Source organism: Xiphias gladius, chromosome 17, assembly GCF_016859285.1.
Source record: "Xiphias gladius isolate SHS-SW01 ecotype Sanya breed wild chromosome 17, ASM1685928v1, whole genome shotgun sequence".
Classification (NCBI taxonomy): Eukaryota; Metazoa; Chordata; class Actinopteri; order Istiophoriformes; family Xiphiidae; genus Xiphias; species Xiphias gladius.
This window is the reverse complement of record NC_053416.1, coordinates 6,504,031-6,529,345: the sequence shown is the minus strand read 5'-3', so window position 1 is coordinate 6,529,345 and position 25,315 is coordinate 6,504,031. Positions and strand designations below refer to the sequence as shown.

The 25,315-nt window shown below is 41.1% G+C and overlaps 1 protein-coding gene across 3 annotated transcripts in view; it reads right to left on the bottom strand.

Moving 5' to 3' along the window:
- Positions 1-17,690: 17,690 nt before the first annotated feature.
- ncam1a (neural cell adhesion molecule 1a) overlaps positions 17,691-25,315 on the bottom strand; it is a 258,109-nt gene continuing 250,484 nt past the window's right edge. For all 3 annotated transcript variants that reach the window (XM_040149904.1, XM_040149905.1, XM_040149906.1), the window contains one exon: positions 17,691-22,942. In XM_040149904.1, coding sequence (XP_040005838.1) covers positions 22,822-22,942 — 121 coding nt within the window. In that variant the 3' untranslated portion in view covers positions 17,691-22,821. The remainder of the gene's footprint in view (positions 22,943-25,315) is intronic.

The window sequence follows — 25,315 nt, the reverse complement described above, 5'->3', positions numbered from 1 at the left end:
ACCCCTGACCCTCACCTCTGACCCTTGCTGGATTTGGTGGGGAAGTACTTTTTGCTCACCACGTGCTCATGGGTAAAACCGAAGAATCACACAGTTAGGATCCTAGTTGAACTCACGGCCTCTCAAATACATAGTGTAACGGCAAATGAGGTGTACACGACAGTTCAAGGCGGTGATAGTGGGGCAGTTTAGCGAGGTCTTTTCAGCAGGAAATAATAAATAAAGTTTCTACAAAATCTAAAGAAAGTTTGAGTCAGAAGACAGAAAAAAGGGATGACAAATGTAGGCATTGGCTGATATAAACAAAATCCACCATTAGCGCTTCATCCAACAAAAGCCAGTTTATTTCAAACCTTTCTGACCCCTGAATGACCAAGCACTTTGTGTTTACCAAGTTACAGGTTTGCCCTCTTCCACACACACACACACACACGCACACACACACACACACACACTACGCAACATCAGAGAATGGCCAAACCTGCTTCAAGTTAATGGGTGAAATGGCTATGTTGACCTAGGTGTTTTATTTACCAAGTGCCTGTTTACTTCTCCATTCCAAGCCTTCAGCTCCACCCTCAGAGGACAAACTACAGCACTTAAGAGAATCCTTGGGATCGATACTCCTCTGGCATAAGAATGGCCGCCCAACAAACTGGGTTTGTGTGGTCATTTTCAGGTGAAGAGTACCTTGACCTAAGACTCTGCAATCAGCTCCTAATAAATCAATGTCAGACCATTACAACATGGGGATTTTTGGCGGTTTTAAAAGGATGGTTACAGTGAAAAAGACAATAAATTATCATGTCAAGATAACTTTGTCCCATTGAAAGGCAGAGTTCACTTCTCCCCTCAGAGAGCAATTAAAAAAAGGAACAATTCATACTGAGGTTAGAGCAATACATAGTCTTAATTGCTGATATACTAGCTCTAGATATACTGGCCAAATGTCATATCTGATCTAAAGGAGATGAATTCCTCCTTGAAACAGCTACGGAAAAAGCATTTCTATGTTTTCCTGACAAATGTTGTATTCATTTAGAAAAGTTTAGACACGGCACTCTTTTCACACTCATTCATGAATTAGAGAGTTTCTCTACAGCTGAATAATAGCTCAGCTGGGTCACACAGCCTTAAGGAGCACTTAAAGAGCTTTAGTGTCTCCTAGATAACAGATCGAGGTGTTTTCAAAGGATTTTTCAAACGGGAACATAAAGTTTAGGGAGAATGACTCGATAAATAGATTTTTCGGCACAAAATGTCAGTTATCAACACCTTTAGTGGCACAATATCGCTACTCCTGTCTGCCTTTAAAGCACGATAGTAGTCAAACCCTAACTCACCCGCTCTTTCAGCACCATAACTCATGTGCCTCCCAGTGCATTGCATGTAGATGGAGTGCGTTTTCAACCAAAGAAAAGTTTGTCTTCCCACTAAGCTGTCTGACAGTGTAAATCCATTATATTAGTACATTAAAAGTGCCAGGACAAATTTGTCCCACCACAAAAATGATTATGTGAAGAAACGCATTGACTGCATGGAGCCGTTTGTTAAACATTGTTGAGGCAACATTACCTTCATGCTGGACACCGGAGCGACAGATGATCGAACGTCCGGCGCAAACGCGTGTCGCCAGCGCTGGAACTGACATTGTTTGGAAGCATAAAACAAAGCATGAATAATGTAACACTGTTGGAACAAGTTAAGTTACTTTACGAAGAAGACTTGGAATAAGACTTTGTAGTCTTATTCTTTGTAGACTTTATAGTAATTATACTGAAATAACGGACGTGCCCTTGAGATGTTAGCGTGGTATCTAGCCATGTTATTTAAAGAAAAAAAAAAAAAGAAGATCTGTCTGGCCTTGCAAGTAGCCCAGTGGCCAGGCGTGCATTTATATGTATATGTGTGTGACAAGCCGCCAAGCTTGATGATTCACTCCTGCTTTAAGCTTGCATTTTCAACCCTGAGTGGAAATTATTCAGAACAAAACAACAAAATAAGACCAAGAAATCAAAAGAACAAAAGCATTACAGGGCATAAGGCGGACAGAGGGCAGAAGAACTTCTTTTTCTCTGGAAAAGCTTCATGTATTTCCCTGGACCTTTTTATCTGTGAATACACAGCGTACTCATCTTGTTTTCACTATGTGTTTTTTTATTTGCTAAATCAACACTTATAAGGCTAATTGTAAGAGACAAAAGAGATCAGAACTCTTCTCAGCTATCGATTAGTGATTTTAATATTATCTCTCACGTATGAATTTTTAATTACATTCTCGATTCTATAACAAAGCTTCAAGGTCTGAATCTATTCTGGTTGAGACAGGTGATACATGGGAAAAGAAGTCTGGGCTCAGACCTACACAAACACGAAACCCCACATGGACTCTGGCGGGGTAATTTTCCCATCAATAATTAATATATTTGAACCCATTTACACTCTTCACCAATGTGAGCTGAGCTCCCCGGGTTAAAAGAAATCGCAGCAGAAAAGTGGTGATCTGAGAGTAGGGAGCACCAGTTACAGTCTGACGGGAGATCAATTCTCTTCCACGCCTCAGGTAGTCCTCACGCATCGTACAGTGAGAGCAGATGAGGCAGACATTGACCGAATAAATCAGAGGGATTCCACTGTACATCGAGCAGAGTCCTTCCTCAGGGAATCCCGTTCCACAGGCCTTCACATTTGTTCAGGCCTGTGGGAAGAATGTGGGCCGTTGTAGATGCAGTCCAAAAAGAAAATGGTTCAAGGTGCAAAACTAAACGTGCAGTAGGTAAATTTAAATTTTAAAATCTTTTTTTTTGGATTGTAACATCTTAATTGTTTTTAATTATGGTAAATGGACTGCACTTATACAGCCCTCTTCTAGTCTTATCAACCACTCAAAACGCTTTAAACTAAATGCCACATTCACCCGCTCACACAGCGCTATTTTCTATACATACAGCACTTTTCTATACACACACACACTCACACACCGATGATACGTCGGGGACAATTTTTATGGGGTTCAGTATCTTGCCCAAGGACACTTTTACAAGCGGACTGGACGATCAAACCACCAACCTCCCGGTTAGTGGACGACCCCCCTCTACCTCCTGAGCCACGGCCACTCGAATATGTATAGTTTTGTTTTTTGTTTTTTGTTCTGTGGGACGGTGGAGAAACTACTCTTAACATACGTAAGTTATAATCCGTAAGCTCTCATTCCTCGTTGATTTGGCGATACCTGTTGTTACTGTGGTAATGGCGAGTGGGTTTTTAAAAAAAATCATTATCATCATTATTCCTGGGGACATTTTATGCTTTTATAATATAGCGATAGTGGAAACATGCCAGGAAACTAGGGAGAGAGAGATGAAACGAAGCTCAAACACGCTGGGAGGATATTCTGTCAGAAATGCAACAGGAGAAGAGCAACTGTGCATCGTTTTAACAAAGAAGACTAAAGAAGACAGTCGAAAATTTTGTGTGACACTGCAGCATTGAACTCAAGATCGAATTTCGTCTTGTGCAATATGTGAAATGCGTACATGCATCTGCTTTTGTTTTCTGCTTCCCATCCAATAGGGGTATGCATCATTGCCCGTGAATCACTTCTGTGTTCGTACACAATTTGAATCTCACGCAGAAAAGGCTGCCAGTAAAAATGAAAACTGTCGTATAAAGAGCCGATTGTCTGCGGACTTGAGTTACATGATTTGATCTTGAGTCAGACTCAACTCACATGTGTTGAATTTGGACTAATAAATAACACTGTTAACTTGTGACTTCGCTTGGACTTGAGCCTTTTGACTCGGAATGACTTGATGTCCTCCCCAGGCTCAAAGGAGAGAAAGGAAGGGGTTGGTGTGTAGCTTTTTGATGGGTGGTTTGAGATGGAGGGAAGAGGTAGACGTAGGTGACTGTCGGCTGGACAGACTTCCCTCTGAAGGATGCGGCCAGACTATACAGACATCATGAACACCTGGCTGAGATCACAGTGTCCGCCCAGATGTGGTCTGGCTGATCCATTCGTCTATTCGCGTTCCAGATTCGACGCCTTCTACAGAAAAGATATCCAAATCGCCTGGTCATATGTGTGCACGCTATCTGGGATTGCAGTGTCAATTTCTAACTGGCTTCGGACTTTTAGCTATCTAGGAATCGGAAGGCTTAAAATTTACAAGCTTTTCTTTCAGCGTTTCAAAAGCATTTCACTTATTTCAGTGTTTTTATATATGTCATACCGGTCTGTACCCATCGAATCTGCAAGAGTCTCGTATGAATATTACTGTAATCCTGTTCCCTGTCATTGTCTTGTCAGCCCGTTTGTACATACTTGGCATCTAGACAGTATATAATAGTATGATTGTTTTTCATCTTTTGGGACTTTATCAACAGGACTAACTGTCTCAACCTCATGCATCTTTCTGGATCTTTAATTAAGGAGAAAAAAAAAAAAAACGTGCAACACCGGCAACTGTTTGCCAAATCCACGGAAACCACAGTAACCGTACATTCAGGGTATATGTTAAACACTCAAAGGGAGAACTAAAAGGGCATATTCAAAGAAATACCATTACACACACACACACACACACACACACACACACACACACACACACACACACACACACACACACACACACACACACATTCCTCAATTTCTTTCGAATGTCACTGTGTGAATTTGTTTGTCTACCTCTGTTCAATTGCCCTCGGTTTGATTCCCTCCATCCTTTCTTGAAGGCTGCTTAATAGCCTCTTTCCCTTCAGGGGAGATTGCATGGACATCTTGGAAGGACCAAAAAACCGGGAGATAGACTAGTTTAGTACCAAGTCCATGTACTTAAATTAATCTCACATCACTGTAATGAGTAAGGGAAGGACTCAATGGTGAAATGGTGGGTGAAGAAAATAAATGTGGAAAGACAGGCAGTAAGGAGGGAAAAAAAGAGGAGCGAGGAAAAAGAAAAAAAGATTAAAATATAGGTCCTACGATTGGTTTAATATCGTATTAGATTCGGTGCAGTGCTTTATAAATAGTATACAAAAAATATTCTACTTCACCCAGAAACACTATGCACAGTAATACTATGTGACACATAAATAATACGCAGGAGGTGCAGTCAGTGCAGCATTATTACTTATGAAAGGAAAATGATGAATGACAAACTTCGTCTTCAGAAGTAAAAGGTATGTTTAGATCGGCGTATACCCCCGTCTCCTCCTCGTCAGTCTACTCTGCTGCCCGGTGCTTCCTCCGTCGTCCCCTGTGTCACCGACGCTGAAATGCTTTTAAAACTGGGAAATCCACAGTTCCCTTTCACGTTGAATTGAAAAACAAACAAACACAAAAAAATTTCATCTTGTTATAAGTGTTAGAATAATACATTTGCCTGCTGGTGTGGTCCTTATGGTGTAATCAGTATGACCAGAGTCAGCTTGATCGGTGGTAGCAGTAGCAGTAGTCGACGCATTAGTATTAGCAGTACTAGTAGGAGAAGCGGTAGTAGAAGAAGCAGCATTACAACTGGTTATTAATAGTAGTTATATATGCATTAGGTATGAGCGGCGGTAGTAGACGCAGAAATTAGCACTGGCCAAAAAAAATGAACGACTACATCTTTCCTACTGGTATTTTTGCGAGTTCAACACGAATCAAGTGGAAATTGCCTTTGCCTGTGCTCTAAAGCCCGATACTGACAATAGCTTTCACCTTCTCCCACCTACTTGTCTTTAATATGTCGACAAACCAACTGCTAGCCATATACATTAGTGTTGAGTGTTAAGTGTTGCAACTCCCCCGAGCACTGTGTTACGAAGCTTAGCCTGCTTTAAGCAGGGCAGCTGGTCACCGACCGTGTCACGGTCCCCACTCGGGGCTCACCTCAGTCCTATGCTCTCCCTGTCGAGACCGTTTCCATTCATGCTGAACCGCAGCCTGTAAACTGAAGAAATTGCAAAGGGACCGCTTGGAAGCTCCGGGGCTTACTAGATACAGACAGTACGCTCAGTGCTCGATAGCCTGTGGATACTCCTGAGTTTTGCTGCCTGCGGACTTTGGAGAGACTTGCTGCTGCAGCCTGGTTAAGTTACACAACTTTTACTGCCTGTCAGTGTTAATATTTGTTTTGGGTTTTTACTTGAATACTTTTACTAACTACCTTTACGAACAGCCCAGGTTATTTTTTTATTTCTGCTAAGTCACGATGCAACGTACATATGAGCCGGTAGAGTTGTGCATATTTACTGTAAAAATACACATGTAGCATCATCACGGTTATCGCGCTAACTTACATAGAAACAATTATTGATTTCATAATTTATCAGCTTAATATTTTTGGAGGATAATGAGGCACATTGTTTTAACTACACTTTACTTGCAATCTTGTGGCCTGAAATGTGTGCAACACAAAGTACTTGAAAACTTGAAGTAGTCAACACAGTTAGATGTCCACAGCTGCTATATAGTATAACCGAGTTAAAATAACATTGGAACCTCCTGGCACCAGCTGCAATAACAACCATAGCTGTAGTAGAACTGTCCTAGGTGGCAGTAAAAGTAATAGTTGCAGTGGCAGTATTAGCAGTCGCTGTAGTAGTAATAGTAGCTGTTGTACCAGTTGCAGTTGTAGGCCAATTACAGGAATAGTTGCGGTAGTACCTGTCACCCTTGGGGAGTACTGTGAGAAAATGAGTAGTGTGAGCAATTAGAAATGAGAAATTATTGCCAAGAGGTGGACGGGAGGTCGGCGCTCAGTTGAGGGACTGGGACGTGTTCGCTGGACTGGTTGAAGCTGAGGCAGGCAGCTGGCGTCTGTCAAAAGAAGAAAAAACGCACCTTCCAGTAGCTCTGTTTTATTCACGGGGCGTATCCTCTTCGGTGGCCGGCCACTTACTGGCGAGCCGACATTCAGCAATCACCCGGGTTTCGTTCAGAGTCGGAGAGTCGTGTGAACTCTGTGGTGCACGCAGTCATCGGGACTATCCTAGTTGTTGATTCTCGGTTAACACCTCCGAACCTTAAACTGACTGCTGGTTAGACCACAGTGTGTAAGTTCCTGTATCTGCACATGCACAGCCGCCTTTCTTTGCTCCCACATGTCAGCACCAGCGGCACTGTAGCGACTATTCATATTGTGGTTGTCCTGTGTTATAGTTGTCAATAGTTTTACTGTCCCATCGTCTAAAAGTAGTTTCGGAATACAATTTAGGGTAAGGGTAGGGTTTTTCATCAGTCTAAAATAGTTTATCTCATATTGAACATTGAAAATAAGCACAAACGCATGCCAGCGGCTTCATCTAGATACATCAAAGGGTCTTGAAAAGCTCATGGTGTCTTCAAGTCTTGTATCAACAAATGATGTATGAATAACACGCCAATTCCGTGAGTCATTTTGCGGGTTATCACTGACGATTTCTTTCCTTGAGAGGCTGCTAACCCTAATCCATGTCATTACATGCCCCGGCGTTTCTCTGCTGACTAACATCTCACCCTCACGCTAACCAAAACGCCGCTAAATGACGCACGAGACAAAAAAACGGCATCAAACAACACGCGAAAAGCTGAAACGCGTAGGCGTGGCACGTGAAATGTCCTGAAAATGTGGCGTGCTATTTATACGCCGTCTCGTCATCCCACGCGGGGTCTTCGCACAAACATGCCTCAGAGTGCCGACTCTACATAGGAAGATGCGTGCAGCGTGTTAGCGAAGCATCAAACCGTACACTGGTGCGCTCTAAACAGCCGTACGTACACTCGTGCTCGGCGTTTAGGTGTGCGAATGCCTGCTGTCCGGCCCGACTGTCTGCCCACGCCACCCACCACCTCTTGTCCAGTCCCCCCAGCGAGGCCACAGCTGCCTTTCATTCAGAGAAAAGAAAAGAACCACCTCTCCTCCCTTCATCACACATTTCTTCATCTTTTCGCCTATCCTGAAACACACACACACAAAATGTAGGAACCCAGCTGTTCTTGGAGCAGAACTCCAAAACTGCTCTTGCTCTTCTTCCTCCCTTTTTTTTTTTAAATCGTCACTTGCATGTGGAATTCTCAACATGTCATATTCAACTTAAAGACTCACAAGGCGAGCGCACTTTTTTTTTTTAGCGTTTTCTAAATGAAAAGAGTGTAAAAAGTCTAACTTTGAGTCCCATTGTGCCGAGTGGAGGCAGTCAAGCTCTTGTTTCCATAGTGCTTAACCACTGGACCGATGGCAAATGACACAGTAATCACCTTACAGTGTTCCTGGGAAAAAGAAGGCCTGCTCGCCACAGGGAAGCTCCTCACAGCTAATCCTTTAGCACATATCTCTCTTTTTTCTCCCTCTTCCCGTTTCCTTCTTGTTTCCAGTGTCTGTGCAGGAATCCTTTAGGATAACCTCGGTTCGCTTATCCTCTAACCCAGTTTAACTTGAAACCACTCCGTCCAACTCTCACCACTAGTCTATTATCTTATTAAAGGTGTGACTGCAGTGTTTGAAAGTCCCAGAAACTAGCCTGGCCGCAGCGGGCCTCCTCAACCTGTTGGCAACCGTTTATAAGTTGTGGTAAGCAGCTAGTCTGTCTGTGGACCAGTTGTCAAACCAGAGCTGAGCCACCGGTGACGTTTCCGACGTGCATCGTCTTAGCTGGTCAGCGAGATAACCGAGAGCCAACTTTCATACAAAGTGTGTCCAATGTATTACAACTTGGGTCTCATTTTCATGGATCCGGCCATCACTCCTGTGATTAAGAAGAACATCGTATTCACTGGTTTAGTTGTTGAGATCTGGGAACACAGTGACATTGCCAAACAACAAGTCTGGGGGGCAAAAAACATGAGAAATCAAATGATTAGACAGGTTGTAAACCCCCAGGCTAATCAAACTTACTTGAAAGACAAAACAAAGTTGAGCCATGAAAATTATTGCTCAAACTGTCTGTTGTCAATATCTGTCACAGCTTGCAGACCGAGCCTGCTCGCTGTCAAGGGCGAAGTCTTTAGTCGGACACGGGGAGCAGGTAGAAACCTTACAGCCCTCAGCACATTAAAACGAAACACAACAATAGCTAATGGTCAGCGTTGCTGATCTGGGAATCGAGGTTATGACTGTACTACCTCCTATTTGTTTCCAAACACGCACACAACAGACTGGCCAAAAACTTTGGCACGCGCTCGCAGGCTGCACACAGCTGTTGTGTTCACTGTTGCTGTTGGACACGTAACCCAACATGAAGCAGCACAACAGTGTCTCCGAGTAAATTATGCATATATATACACAACTAAACTGCAACGTTGATACAAAAGATACCAGGACAAATGAGACCACAAGATGCAAAATTCAAGTTGTTTGGCTCATCAAATAAGCTTTAAGCCTGCATTTAAAGTTTGTGAAAGAGGAGGATTGTGTTGCAATATGGTGGTGTTTATACCACAGCTGTGTTCCCCCGAACTCGATATCCTAGTATTATCAGTTGCTCTAAGTTTTGGAAGATGTAAATGATTTACACATCTGGTATTCCGTGTTTAGATTACTGAATTTGACTGAAAAAAAAATCTATCAAATGACTGGGATACCGAATCAGGCCGATGCACACGTTTTTAGATTAAAAGTACATGTGAAATTTACAGTATATTGTATACTGGAAATAGAGAGAACATTCAGGAGTGTTCAGATCCCAAAGTTCTAAGACGAGGGACTACTTTTGCAATTTCGAGATCAGTGGGAAAAGTCCCAGCTGGAAAAGTTTTTTGGAAATACAAGAGTCAGAGGTTTAAATACTGAAGAAATGATTTTGGTAACCGGCGTAGGCCTAACCTGATCATGACATCCTGCTGAGTAACACAGTCTGGAAATAATGTCAGTGATCCCGCTCTCTGTCGGAGGATCGAACTCTGAGGGGAATCAAATAATCAGAGGGAGAGCCCCCAACCAGACTGATCTGCTGTGAAGGAGACATACCAATATTCAACAAATGCCAATTAAAAGCACAAGAAATTTAGAAAAAGAAATAATTGCGGATGTTTTTTTTCCTATTTAAGAGCTGGTTGATGACCTTCCAGGTTGTTTTAACATTAGTGGAGGCTTCATTTAACCTGTCTGTGCGGATTTTTTTCTTAGCAATTATTAAGGGGTTACATTTTCAGATACCTTCAATAAACCATGGTTTCTTATGTCTATTCATTGATATTTTAGGAACGTTAGTAAAGGGAAAACATTCACGAAATGCAAAGGTCACAGATGTCACAAATAACTGATGTGCAGAATCAGGATCTTCAAGTCTATAAACATTTTCCCATGGAATTTCACCAATCGGAGACAGGAAACAGCAAATATTTCTATCACTGAATAAGTTTGGTAGCCACAGTAAAATGAAAAATTGGAAAGGGATTGAATACATCAGAGTAAATAGTACCACAGCCTATCTAGTATCAAAAATTATATTAGTTATACTTTGTAATTTTGGTAATCTGACCCTTTAAGTGCCCCAACCAGGCTTCCTACCTGACCCTAGCCTTTTTCTCAAGTTTAGATTGACCAGATCCAACAACTGAGAAAGTTGGCAGCGAGTCATAAACTTATACTCACTAAACACTTTACTAGGAAACACCATTCTTATGCGGGGCCTCGCTTTGCTGTCAAAACAGCCTCGGTTCTTCTTGGCATGGACTTCACAAGATGTTTGGAGACATTCCTTTGAGATTCTGGAGCATGTTGACATGATTGAGTCACATCATTCCTGCAGATTCGTCAGCTGCACACTCATGCCGCCGACCTCCCGTTCTACCACCTCCCAAAGGTGTTCTAGCGGATTCAGATCTGGTGACTGGGGAGGCCACTGAAATACACTGAACCCATTGTCATGTTCATGAAACCAGTTTGAGACGACTTTTGCTTTGTGACATGGTGCCTAATCACGCTGGAAGTAGCCATTAGAAGATGGTAAATTGTGGCCATAAAGGGCGCATGGTCATCAACAACACCCAGATAGGCTGTGGCATTCAAACCATGACTGATTGGTATTAAGGGGCCCAAAGTGAGCTAAGAAAACATTCCCCACATCATTAAACCACCACCAGCAGCCTGGACTGTTGACACAAGGCAGGTTGGGTCCACGGATTCATGCGGTTGATGCCAAATTCTGACCCGAACATCTGACCTCTCTCATCAACGAGGCGTTTCCGTCTGTGGAACTGCCGCTCACTGGATGTTTTTTGTTTTTCGCACCATTCTCAGTAAACTTTAGAAATTTCTTTCCTGTTCTGCGTGAAAATCCCAGGAGACCAACAATTTAAAAAAATACTCAAACCAGCGCGTCTGGCACCAAAAACCATGACACGGTCAAAGTCACTGAGATCACATTTCTTCCCCATTCAGATGTTGGTGTGAACATTAACCGAAGCTCCTGACCTACATCTGCGTGATTTTCTTTGCACTGCACTGCCGCCACTCGATTGGCCGATTGGATAATGGCGTGATTCAGATACCTGGAGTGGATGACATCCCACATGCTATGTCCACGTCTATGGCTCGACAATGTTTACATCGTGGTGTTCAATAGTTATGAAATAGAGCAGTGGCAGCACAGCATTCCAAGGGTGCCTTGTCGCTTTGTTGCTGTCCTTATAATTTAAGGCCCATTTCTTTTCAGTTTTCTCTGCTCACTTGTCTTAAACATCTCTGATATGCCAGTGGGCTCCTGGATGGTGAGAATGTGTCCACTTCTGTGGTAAATGTAGTTACACTGTGAGGTTTTTTTTTATTTTTTATAGTTTTATACAATAAGCCAGCCTATATGTTGTGCCTCAAGGCTACATTTCACACAAGAGCTGAGCCACTAAAGAGAATTAATCTTAAACCTGAAGGTAGCAACAGCACTTAACCCCACATTCAAAGAACTGACAAGTGGTATGAGATGAAGTGTCGTGGAAGATGGAGATCGGGGACAATATTATCAATTATAGTATTATCTATCCTTCCATCTATCTATATATCTGTGTGTCCAGAAGCTTTGTTCCTGAAGGTATTGTTTTGAGAGTCTGTTTATTGTTTCTTGTTGTATCCATACGTCTATTGATGATTATTGCCCTGCAGCGCTATTCAGATATTGTGGGATCCTCTGAACATTAAAGCATGAAAAAAAAAAAAAAAAAAAAAAAGAGAGAATCAAACCACAAAGTTTTCATTGTGAGTCTAGACACACACAAAAAAAAAAAGGTCTAAAGAAAAAGATAAATAAATCAACCAACATCTCGTCAAGTCCGACGGAGGTGTTGAGAAGGAGGGAGGGCAATAATTGCTGTCGTTTCATGTGTGTACCTGATGTGTCAGCCCCCTCCATTGCCCTTCATCCTCCGTCTGTCTGTTCTGTGGCCAGAGGACGAGAGCGGGCAACAATACTGCCAGCTGCGGCCACAAGCTGTGAGCAAAAGCCATTCATTTAGGAGGAGTTTTTTGTTCAGCTTAAGAAGTGAAGTGGGAAGTTATTTCTTTGAAGAAGCCTCCTTCTGAAGATTTGCTGATCAAAAACTGAAGGTTCTGTAATTTGCTGGAACCCCTGGTGTATTTCTGTGAAAGGTCCAGTGCAATAGGAGAATGCTGAAACAGGAAAAGAAAACGGGCAGTCACACATACATACATTTCTGTACACACAATAAACAAACAATTCATTTCCTGACTAACTAACTGACTGCTTCAAATATTTTTTTGTGGGCTCATCTGTCGGTCACGGTTACTGATCCACACTCTAGCTAGCCGAAGAGACTTTGAACTTTTGCCTTTCGGAGCGCGGATAAGGAGTCGGCCTTGACAAACAGTATAAGTCGGAACGGTGTCTTTATTATTACGGTATGTGGGGTCAGTGCCTACCCTGAGCGCCACAGCACAAAAACACCAGAGCAGTAGAAGCTTATAACTAAGAGGAAAAATACCACACTGTATATGCATGATCGTCGGCTCATTTTCTTAAATGTGCACTTCCAAAACAAGATACAGTATAATAATGAAATAATGCCATGTCATGGGGGGGGGGGCAGATATAAATAAATAGATAGTTTAGAGTGAGCACGGCAAAAAATGAAAAAAAAAAGAGATTGTAAGGAATCTGGACAAACGCTGACTTTAGCTTGTCATTTTCTCCTGTTTCTGGCTTCAGTATTGGATCACGGGGTATAAAAAAAAAAACATCTGTGCAATAATAGTTATTCCTCAGTGCACAATAAAAATGGTGAAAACTGATGATCTTCTTCAAAAGGAAGGAGGATTCACCACACCGAACATCTGAACATCAGATTTAAAATGCTCCAGCCCGTACATGTTTTTTAGCCCATCGAACAATCACCTGGATTTTGACATGATCTCGGGGTTATTTCGTATGATTTCTAAGCAGATTTATGGACGTTTGTCCTCAATTTGACACTGGAAAGAGTGAGTTACTTTGTTCACAATGTCTGTGTATTCAGATTGGACTGAGTTGTGATTGTATATCTGAATAATTCATATTCATATTTGCTTAAATCCCCACTATAAGCCTAAGATGAGATACTTTACGTTATATAATGAAATAAAAAAATCCAAAGTGAAAAACAAAAACAAATACTGCCTCCAATTTAAATAAATATGAATAAATTTAAAAAAAAAAGCATGCTTCATAAACAGTAAATGATGTGATTGCCTTTTCATTTTTAACTTTTTGCCATAACTTAGAATTAAAATAAAGATTAAGTAAATTGTCGCAGGTATTAGTATTTCTATGGTTCGTTGGCATTTATTATGTATAAAACTTGTCTCACAATATAATAAATCAAACAACCATCCTATCGTAACTTCTCACCAGTAGATCTACACAAAAAGGGCTCTACGTCCAGCCAGAATATTTGGGTACATGCACACTGCAAACAGTTTCTTCTGGAGTTCAGGATCAGATACAAAGATGTCGAGGATCACTTTGCAAGTACAGGAAAGTTTGGACGAAAAGGGGACAAGGGGAGGGAACATCATTGTGTGGGGAAAAAAGTTTTTGGCATGGCGGCTCAGCAGGAAGTATAAGTGTGTGTGTGTGCTGTGATGTAACACTGATGTGATTTAAAGGTTGGGAAGCAGAGATGAAGCAGAGTGTTCTGGATAGGAATGCATGGCTGGCTGGCTCCGTGGCTCTGTGCTGAGGCAAAAGCAAAAAGGGGACCAGGCAGGAGCAGCCTGGAAATGAGAAGGCTGAAACGTGGCTCCGCATGAAAAAACAAATATTACTCAACAATCTGGGCAAAAACAAAGAAGAAAAGGGAGACAGAAACTGCTGTGCAAACATCTGCGTCTGTATATTTCCAAACAAACTACGGCTCAGCCTCAGGTATATTCAGACTGCACTCTAATCTCCTCAACAAAGCTGACTTTGATTGGAAGCGTGGCCTTCTGTTTGATCAAATCACTCTGGCTCCGCTCAATGCCTTTGACTGTTTACAACAGTTTACATGCTTTCACTGTGGAAAATGCTTCCATAGTCTGGCACACAATATTACCGCCGCTGTATTGGAGAGTATTATCACGGTGCTTATTCTGAGGCTGGGCTTCCCAGGCAGATCGAGAAAACACCGTTAGTCCACAGACACACCTGGAGCCGAAATCCCATCCTGGCAAGCTGGACTGCAGCACATCACACAGGGAGTGATTTACTCTTTATTCTACCTTGCGCTGCAGATTTTCTGCAGCTGCTTATTAAAAAGATGCAGCATTTATTACCTTTCAAAAAAAAAAAGAACTTTCGCTACACGTGCTTTTTTTTTTTTTTTTTAAACACAGAAGGGAAAATGTCAACGTCATGTTGAAATGACATTCATAAATGTGTTCTCTCACATGAAGCAGATATTTTCATATTGGCGCTGTTCACTCATTCAAAAATGAGGGATCAAAGATTACGTATGGGTTTGATAGGAGGCTTTTCCTTTTTGCTTGATCGACATCTGTCTCGGCGTTTCGCAGAACGCACCGGATTCCTCTTGCTACTCCCACCTCGAGTCCATCCAGGCCCCACTCCCTTTGCCTTTTGTTTTTTCTGATTTGTTTTTTCCAAACAAGAATGTCCAGTCAGAGACCGATGGGTGACGTCACACAAGCTTCCTTTTTCCACAATCACCGTGGAAAAGGAAAACATGCCGCATATGGCACCTTTGATACCGAAAAACGGCAGACAAAAAAAGCAAAAACACTGACTGACGTTCCCTCCAAACGAGAGACGGGCGAGATGTGTGCCGCACATCTTAACACGAGGTTTCTCTACCGGCCGTGTTTGTGTCTAACTGCAGAAGAAAATGTGTGTTCAGACAGGTAAGAGCCATGAGGCCGGGGCTTTGTGCCTTTCGCTATCTGTGTGTAGGATCAATCCCAGGCCACGGACAACCACACTGGACCATTGTTACGGCATGGGGGAGGGGGGGGCTCCCCTCGAAAAGGACCCTAATCTGGTGTGTGCAGAGCTGGGGGTTAGAGTGGTGGAGCAATGAAATGAAGTCTGCAGCGGTGGGGAAGAAGAAAGACATGAAGCTTTGAGGACATTTAAACGGCACTTCGAGCATCATTTAGGCACCGAGTCCGAACATTTATATGAGGTTTGAAACCTATAAATAGTTTAATGAAAATTTGATTCGGCTTCTCTCACGAATCAGAGCACTGGTGTACATGCACATAAATGTATGCTGCGTCTTTGTTTGCTCCGTTGTTGGAAGAAGCTTCTGTGTCCTTTACCTGAGCGAAAATATCAGTGACACAGTGTAAAGGTAACTCCATCAAAAGTAAAAGTCCCACAAAGTCAGTAAACGTACAGACGTTTTACTAGTTGAACAGACTTAATTAGCAATAGTAAACTTTCCACCGGTGCTGGGGAATTTTACCTGTCAGAAAACGAAATGATTGATGAATTCGCACACAAACGGACGAATGTGCACGTGGCCTCGGCGCCGGAGCTCATGTCCCATCTTCGACAAACTGCTTCGCATTTTATGAGCTGCTCGTATGTTTTTATACGTGAAAGCAAATGTGAGGGAGCAGAGGAATCTCAATCCTTTTTGTTGGCTTTTCTTTAACTTTAAAATACGAAACCCAGAGACTTTTAAGGAAAGTGAGCGTTTTCTTCCTCCTAGAACTCACTGAGAGAGTTTATATGTAAGTCAATCTGAAACTGCCTTTCTGATATCTGCGGTTTCCAAAAAGTATGTGTAACCTTAATCTGCGGCTATTCATATCCCTAATTTAGAGACACGTCAACCAGCTTTTCCTCTACAGAACATGTGGACATTTCTGTTGACCTGAGTTAGCCTGCCACCTTTTGGACAAAGCGGAGACTACTTAAGATTGATTAAGACTTTTCAGCAGGTCTTTGTAAAGCTCTGATTAAACACAAACACACAAGTCCCACTGACTTCAGTGCATCACAGTGAGGGATCCAAGTGGTTGCTGTTAATTTAGCATTGATTCGAATGCATTACAATTTTAATTATTCAAATTATAATGAATTTGATATCAATGGCATGTTCAGTCGTTAAAGACATGTCGGTCATTTTGCTTTCAAAAACATGTGAGTCCCTATGATTTAGCTGTTACACAGTTTTTTGCCTTTAAAGTGTGTCAGGCGAGGTCTGTCTCTAGACTGGGACCGTGCTGCTCTCTGGTGGAAAATACTCAGAACTGCACGACACATGGACAAACGAATCACCAAGGGGGCTTCTTTATCGGCTGGATGTCAGTCGGTTTAACATGATCTGGGTTGGAAATATGTCGGTGAATGCTAGTGTTTGTGTATGAATGTGGCACCTGTTTACTTTGCTTATTTTTTGGAAATGGACTTTGGAAAATGCCTGTCATGGCCAGATCGGTATGGGTATTGCAAAATGTGGCACACTTTGAAATACTAATTCAAAATAGGTTTTAAAAATTTGTTTCAAAATAGTTTCAAAAATAGTCATTGTTGTACACAAACAACGTCATAAAACAGTAACATATTATATTTAGATGTCTAGTGTTTGTACCTGCATTAAAGAATTATGATTTCTACTTAACAATTCATTTGTAGTTACATTTCTTAGATCTGCACAATGCATAGAGAAAATCTGTTTTTCTTGCATATTTGAGCAGTGTTTTTTATTTTTGTCTATTAATTTATTTATAGCCGTTAAGAGTTGCTGCATATTCTGGGTAAAAGGTCATCTACTTAAAAACGTTTTTTTTTTGTAACCAGTGTCTTTGTGTTCAGGGCTTTGGACTTGTTAGTGCTACTGAATAAATACTACTCCTAAATACTTGTTTGGTCTGCACTGCACTGAGCCTTCTCACAACCATGACAAATTATGCAGTGCACTGCTTGAAAGCTCTAACTCTCCTGATTCTGTCTGTGCAAACCATTTTAGGATCTTCATATCATTACAACACACAAGGTGCTACTACAGGCCTTATATTCCCTTTTTATTTTGTATCCCTTTTTATGGTGTCTGGTAACAGGTTAACTATATCATTATATTCTATATAATATATATAGTAATATATTATATTCTATATAATATCCATATTATTACTATATTAACATTTTGTAAAACATATACACCCCCGTGAATAATGTCTTATACTGTATATTACTGGTATATCTGTTACATGCTATAAATTATCACACATCCCTTGTCTTTTTTTTCTTTAACTTTATTGAACACAAGGATTTCTGGCAGAATGCAAAGTCAAAATGTGTTTTCCTTCTGTCCTCAGTTAGTCTTCAATATTTACACCGGCATCAGTGGACAGACAGACAGAGGAGTGGTACCCTACCAAATTCTGGACCTACTTGTCTGAGAGCTGTTGTTTACAGAGAGAAGAGCTGCAGAACAGGGAGTCCTGGATCAATAACAGTTGATCTGTTGGCAATAGAGGAGCGAGTCTCCTGTCTGACTGAATATGAAGCAGTTGGGTGTTACGCCGTTGTGCGTTGGTGAGTCTTACTGTGAGACAGAGCACCTTGAGGGGATGTTTTTTCTCTTTTTCAAACCCTGAAAAATTCATGTTGCTTTGTCTCCTCCTCACAAATGCTGAGCAAGGTGAAAAAAAGAAAAATCTGCTAACTGTCTTTATCCTGACTGAATCAAGTGGCGGCCTGCAAAGCTGCCTCTGTGTGATTCTTCCATTTTTGAGGTATCTGAACAAGGGGGACTGGTTGACCTGATGTCCTCCACAAATGGATTTAAGGAGCTGTGACATGAGCAGAAAAAGTTTTCATGTAAACCTGCAGAAAAAAGTGGTCCCCCATTTGCAATTTCAGAGCATTTCAAGCCTTTTTTTTGGACAAAACAAAAAACTCACATGGTTCTTTTTGGACATTTTCACACTATATTTCAGCAGAAACAGTAAAATTTTACATTTCAGAGCTTTGTGAGGCAAAAACAGTTTTCTTTTGAAGCAAACATAAAAAGTTTGGGAAACAGAACAGGTTTCACAACACTTGAAAAAAGATCAATACAATACATGAAGCCTTCATTATTTTTTCCATATCAAAAACTGCGATGATAGTTATTTCCATTTCTTTTATATTTTGCATGCTTGCATCTGACAAATCCAACAATTTCAGAGATTTTAGAAAATATGGGACCTGAGCAAAGTGTCACTGTGTCTTGTGCTTTGACAAGATGGTTTGCTAGATATTGTTCTCATGTGATGCTAGTTTTCTAGGATGATGAGTCAGTCCGTCTGAATATTTTCTTTTGAGTCCACTTTATCAGAACTCTGGACTCATTTGTGTCATTTAGGCCATCGTTTCTATCAGTTATGACAGCATCGTACTCACCAAGTCAATTGGCGAGATCTGGGAACATGGCGACACCGCTACGACAAAGTCTGATCGGACGAGAGACAGGAGCAGTCAGACTGGTGGTAAACAAGCCATCACCTTAACCAGATTATTTTTGATTTGTTTGGAGATAAAACCGAAGGTGAGTGCACTCGAAATGTTGGTTTTGGATCAGGTCTAGGTATTCTTGGTTCCCTTTCAGACTGAGTCCTTCAGTTCTTTTCCATTTTTGGGAAAATGTATTTATGAGAGTTCAGCGATTAACGTGGTGAGTACCGTGTTCATCATAACGACAGAAGTGACGGCCAATCCCATGTATATAAGAATCACATTATAATAAACCAGAGTGATCCTTTAACAAAGACAGTGTAAAGAAACCATCATATATACCAAAACACATTAATGCAGCCATTCAGAATATACGAGACAGTTTAAACAAAGCATTGCTTAATTTACAACTGTGAAATGCAGTGAATGAAAAAGCACATCGGCAGAAAGATGGAGATGTGAAACTTTTAATGGGGAGACACTGAGGGGGAATGGAATCCATGCCACCATTTTTAATTTGAAGGCACTGTGTCTTTCCAGTTTGCTTCTGTCAGACCTCTGTACGTTGGCGTTGGGAATTCTGAAGCATACTATCAGCTACATCTTTTCACAATCAGACTATTTGCTCAACTCTATGACAAAAGACACAATGGATTCACACATTCACAGTGCACTAGCTTGCAGTCTAAAGTAGGAGGAACACTGTACAAAAAAAAAAGAAAAAAAGAAAAACAGTCAGACTAATTCTTTTTTGTCTTCCAAATCCACAGCAGCATACTATGGCTTGAGGAACACATTTTGAACTCCTTTCATTGACTTTCTATGCATAAAGAGACCTTTAAACACCACAGACCAATTTCCTTCATGGCTAGTTAAAAGGGGCAGAATTTAATCTTTATTCAGTTTTGTTTTGTTGGAAAAAGAACAACTGAAAGGCTATGCTTAATGGCTTGTGTGTATACATTCACTTATAGACACTGACTCAGTATTAATCTTTCCATTTAAGCCACAGTTCTGCTACTCAGCACAATTTTCTGCAGGAATCCTTATGACCTGGGACAGTTTGGGCTTTTTTGTTTTAGAGGACTTTTCTATTTTTATTAGTTTAACACATTGGTTACATCACCAAATATCTACTGAGCATTTGTGACAAAGTGACCTCTGTCTATGTATTTTTGTCCAGTATGCATGCTAAAATATTGGCAGGTTGTATACTAAATAACCATAGTCAATGGGCACAATTCAAATCTCTATCTTTACCAATATTAATATCCATTATAGACCAAGAGTAAAAATTTAAAAACCAGATAAAAAACTTTGCTTGAGTGTAAGATGGACAGAGATAATCTGTTGCTGGTGAAACTCATCCAAACTGCAAAAAATGTTGATGATAAAGTGGGTTTAAAATAAGGTGATAAACTGTACTGAACCTACAATACATGTGACATTACTGTAGGCACAAACTAAAGACTTAATTGCACGGTGGTGATAGCAGTTGTGGTGAAAGTTAGAAACCATGGCTGAGGGGATCAGATACTTGGTCACTCGGAGGTACAGAAATCTCAGAAAGCTGAGCCTTCAGACCTTTCATTTATAAGCAGTGAACATTAGAGGAGGGAAGCAAAGGTTATGGATCAGACAGGGGAGTAGAGATGGTTGGTCCTGTGATATTCAAGACCAATTGCAGGCGGTGGAAATCGGAGTGTCAAGGATTCAACTAGTTTGGCCAACAAGCCTGCAAAGGCTAAAGGCAATGCTATATTTTTCAACAAACATGTCTACTTCTCCGTCCAAACCTGCTGACTGAAATTGCTTTGACAGAACACATTTGGCCTTTTGAGTCACTGTCAAGCCCAAACCTGTCAGGTAAAGAACTGGTCCAAAATGCTTAAAAGAAACCCCTGGAAAAGTTGAGGAGTACGTGTGAGAGAGAGAGAAGGAGATAAAGGTGTGTTCTCACATTAACCTAAAGAAAACCAAATGACTATATTAACAACGCACACATAAACTGGGTCCCACTACAGGCGCCACCTCCTCCCAAGTGTGGGGTTTACAAGGGATGGCACTGAAGGCCAGTGGGCTGAGATGAGATGAGACAGTCTACAGAGGATTCCCCATCATTGCTAATTCCCACCCCGAGCCACTAGCCTAATGGGTAGTCCTCGTCAACTCCGTCAACAATTACAAGCAGGAAGTTGCCCTTGAACAGCCCGGGATAGTTCATAGTTCAGGCACAGCTATGGCGTTTCGTTTCAGATAACTGGCAAACAGTGTACGATGTTACTGGTAAATGTATCCATATAAGTTAATTAACTTGAACTACATAGCTACCACCATGATCAAACGGTGAACTTTAAGCCTGGCTTCCATTATTTACATCCTCTAGTATCCTTTTTCATTGGTCCAGTTCATATAATATATTTACCAGTGACCATGTGTATACACCTGGTATATTTGGTCACAAAAAAATGTTCTGACTTAAGGAGCTGATGAGGACTGGAAGCAGGTGGATAAGACACACAAAAAAAAAATACAACAGCAGTTTTCGTCAAATTTAGGCAAAGAAAGTCAGAATTTCTCTTCTGGAATGTGACACAATTGGACTTTGAGGGATGCGGCCCCTAAGAAGGAAAGCAGCTATAATCCTAAATGTGATCATTTCTCTATGCTAAACCCAGCTCAATCCTGTTTCCTAAAAATTACGTTCATATACAGCTCATTTGCAACAGCAGATGTATTTGGAAAGAAACCTAATATCATCCAGATTACGTTCTTTATCAACATAATAAGGAAACATTTGTAATGAGGTTACAAAATGTTCATGCTGAACATACCTGCGATACGAATACCGACAATCCATTTTATTTGTTTTTGTGTTTACTTTCTCTTAACCTCGACCATGATCTTTCCCTAACCTTAACCAAACTATCACAGTAGGCTAAACCTAACAACAAACAGGACAAGGGACAAAATCCACACTGTCTGTGTCAAAGTACTGTGCTCCGTACACCCACCTCCCTGCGAATCATGTGCAGCACAAGTACGCAGCATTTTGTGGACTGGAAAAACATTGTGTGTCATCCTTATCCATGCAGCAATTACATGTCTTCCAAAACATATCGGGCAAAAGTATATAAACATAATTTTTAGGGAGACAGGGTTGAGACCCATGAACCTAGACAGCATGATAAATCTTTCTCCGGTGTCTTCTTCCATTTCTCATAGCTTGGGCAACATGATTTCTGTACCAGAACCATATGGGAAAAACATTTAAGAAAAAAAAAAAAAAATCTAAAGAGGAACCAAATGACAGCAACATGTACAGAAATACAGTAACTTTGCAAAAACAGGCATGCTAATGTTCTAATCTCTAGCCCTGGAAATAACACCTTAAAAAAGCTAAATAGGCAGTAACATCTGCACATCATTTAAACACAACAAAATATCAACAATGGAAAAAAGACCCACAATCCATTACCATGATGATGACCATACTGCATAAAGAATAGTATTATTGGTAATGTACCAGTCTTACATGTGTGTACATGACGAAGGCAGTAATCTGTGAAGTAAAGCTAGAGTCCAACCATGGTTATCTAGAGGAAAATAGTTTTTGAATTTCTGTATTTAACAGTTTATCAATTTAATATTACATACAAGACAGAGGGTGAACTACAAGAATGAATTTAGCTTTTTTCTGTGAGAATTAAACAAATAGAAATTGACATAAAAGGAACTAAGGCATGTGCATGAGGTCTTGCATTTTCCTGGTCAGAGGAAACTGTAGAAAAAGACCCATGATTTCTTTTTTTAGCTTTTCTGTTGCTTTTTGTTGTTTTTTTTTCTGATGCAATGGGGTGGTGTGTGACATTGCTTTGAGGTTTCAGTGACTGTGACCCCCCTCGATTAACCTTAAAAACCCACACCCTACCACCGTTCCTACCCCAACCACCCTTTACTTCTTGATGCTCTCGGGCGAGGAAATTACGCTTTACTTTCGTTGCCGTTCGTCTGGGGAGCCTCGTTGGGAACTGTCTTCACCTCGGCTGTGGCATTCTTCACCTCTGTCTCGCCTGTGGTGTTATCATCCTTCACAGTTTTACCGCTATGGGGACAAACACAGAAGCGAGAGAGAGCAAGAAAGAGACAAAACAAAGAGGAGATTCTGTTAACAGCAAATCACTGAGTGTCTCTCTCATAGCTAAACTGTCTGCTCTGAGCTGCCTTTTGTGTCATTTTTCAAAGAAAGACTGGAAAAAAATCTGGGGAAAACATGCAAGATGCTTTGAGGGAATTTGTTTTCCCTCCTGGAACTGAATGCATTTCACACATAATAGGATTGAGCTCACTATCCTAGCCAGACATCAAATAAGAGTACATGGATGTCACAGATATTTTCAAGGAACAATGAATGCCGATGTGGAATGAGACAGGGCCGGTACAGTAGGCACAATGCATGAAGGAATGAAAGACTGAGGCATACCCTACAATACAAACTACAATACACAAGAGGATTACACGCTGTCTGGACTGAGTCAGGACACAATGGAAAGACTCTTTAAAGCCATACTTCACCTAAAGTCTGGCGTTTTCTGGTATTAGCATACGTACCCCTGTTGGAAACATTTGTAGTAATATGCGGCTGCTGCTTCCATTGTGAAAATGTGGTGCACAATGTTACACTTCCCTGTCGTGTCACATACATTCATCTCTTCATCTGTCCTCTGGGTTAACTCTCAAATAGCAATTTTAATCAATACATTCCTCCATCCTGCTGACACATATACAGCACATGGTCTCTGTGGGTTTTACAAAGTTAGGTCAGAGACTGTCCTATATACAGGATCCATAAATACATCCAACCCTGGCAGCCTTTAAACTGAAACAGACTGCCTATAAATGTCTTCAAACTAGATGTCATCTTTGGAAACTCTGATCCCTAATGTTACTTTAAATAATATTATGTCCATACAAACAAGAATGCAGCCTAAAGCGCCACTAACGTCCCCTAGAGGCTGAAATGCTCATTACATCCCACAATACTATGATTTTACTATTTGTGAAGCAGTAGTCAGGCTGACAATGTAAAATTTGCCTTGAGGGTGGTGCCAGAGGGATGGCCATGGGATCTATGAAAACATTTGGGTTCATCCCCTTGGGAGCATGAAAGATGGCAGCAATTTTCATGTCACACTTGCTTGTGTACAAAGTTGACACTTTTGCCTGATGGCGGTGCTAGAGTGAAAGTCATAGAGTGTCCAAAATGGAAAGGGCTCATCCTCTAGGGGAACATGAATGCACCCAGTTCTCATGTATTATACATGACCAGAAGTTAACTGCTATTAAAATATGTATTGCAACTTCCTCAGTTTAAACCTATCTGTGTTCACCTTCAGCATTCATAAAGTTTCCCTGAGAGAATCCATGTCCAATGCTGCTATTCTATAAACAACTTGCTGAAGTGTCTGACCTTATATAGCAAAACTCTTTACTGCTGCACTGTCCATAACTATGTTACTCTCAAGTCAATGAGCACCACATCACTTTCATGGAAGTTCATTATACCTCTACCCGGTGTACTTTAAGTTGCACCTTTTTATGGAACTATCCAGCCTATTGTTCTCTTTACATATTTAAAAAATGCTTTTAGTTGAACGAATTGAAATGAACTGGTTGAGACCTGCTTTGGAAACATTGTTTTAAATGGAGGCGTGTAGCAGTGTGATTGCATTCTTTTAAATATGCGATATGCAGGGGTCTATAGTCTGCGGAATTGGTCTGTGAAGGTACTTTTCTACTCAAGAAAGAAAAAATGGGTCCTGAGGAGGAGTATGCCACTCAGACATCCAATAAATCCACAAGAAGTATGACAAGGCATTTCAGTGCTGGGATCCTGAAGAAGGATCACCACATAGATCAGTGGGAGAGCTGTGCTTCAGTCCTGTCAAAGAGTTATAAAGAAAAATCCCCCCTATGACAAGTTTGGTTATATCAAGGTGATGCTGAGCTGACAAGAGCCCTGCTTCCAACTAGCTCTCAACTCCCCATACTTCATCACTGACATCTTCTTCTGGCCATCTGAGTGAGCAAAGTATGAGATGGAGGAGAGAGGGAGAGGAGTTCTTGTCAGTAAGCTTCTGTAATTCATCTTCTGCCAAAGCTTTCTTGTTATCCTCACAGACTGTCAGGAATGAGGAACATCTGCAAAGTCCTAGGGGCAAAACTCCAAATAATAACCATTCATAGAACCACTGACATAAAACAGGAATCAAGGCAGAAAACAAAGGTGTCTGAGAGAGATTCTGAGATTGGCTATTTTTTTTTTCCGCTTCAACAGCTATTATCCTTTATCAAAATGAAAAGGACACAGAACAACAACAGGATGCTGCTGGAGGCCACTTTGTGACAAGTATTTAATTTACTTGAACATGTTCATTCACCCCTGCACAACAGCATTACTGTATTCTTCTGACTTTTC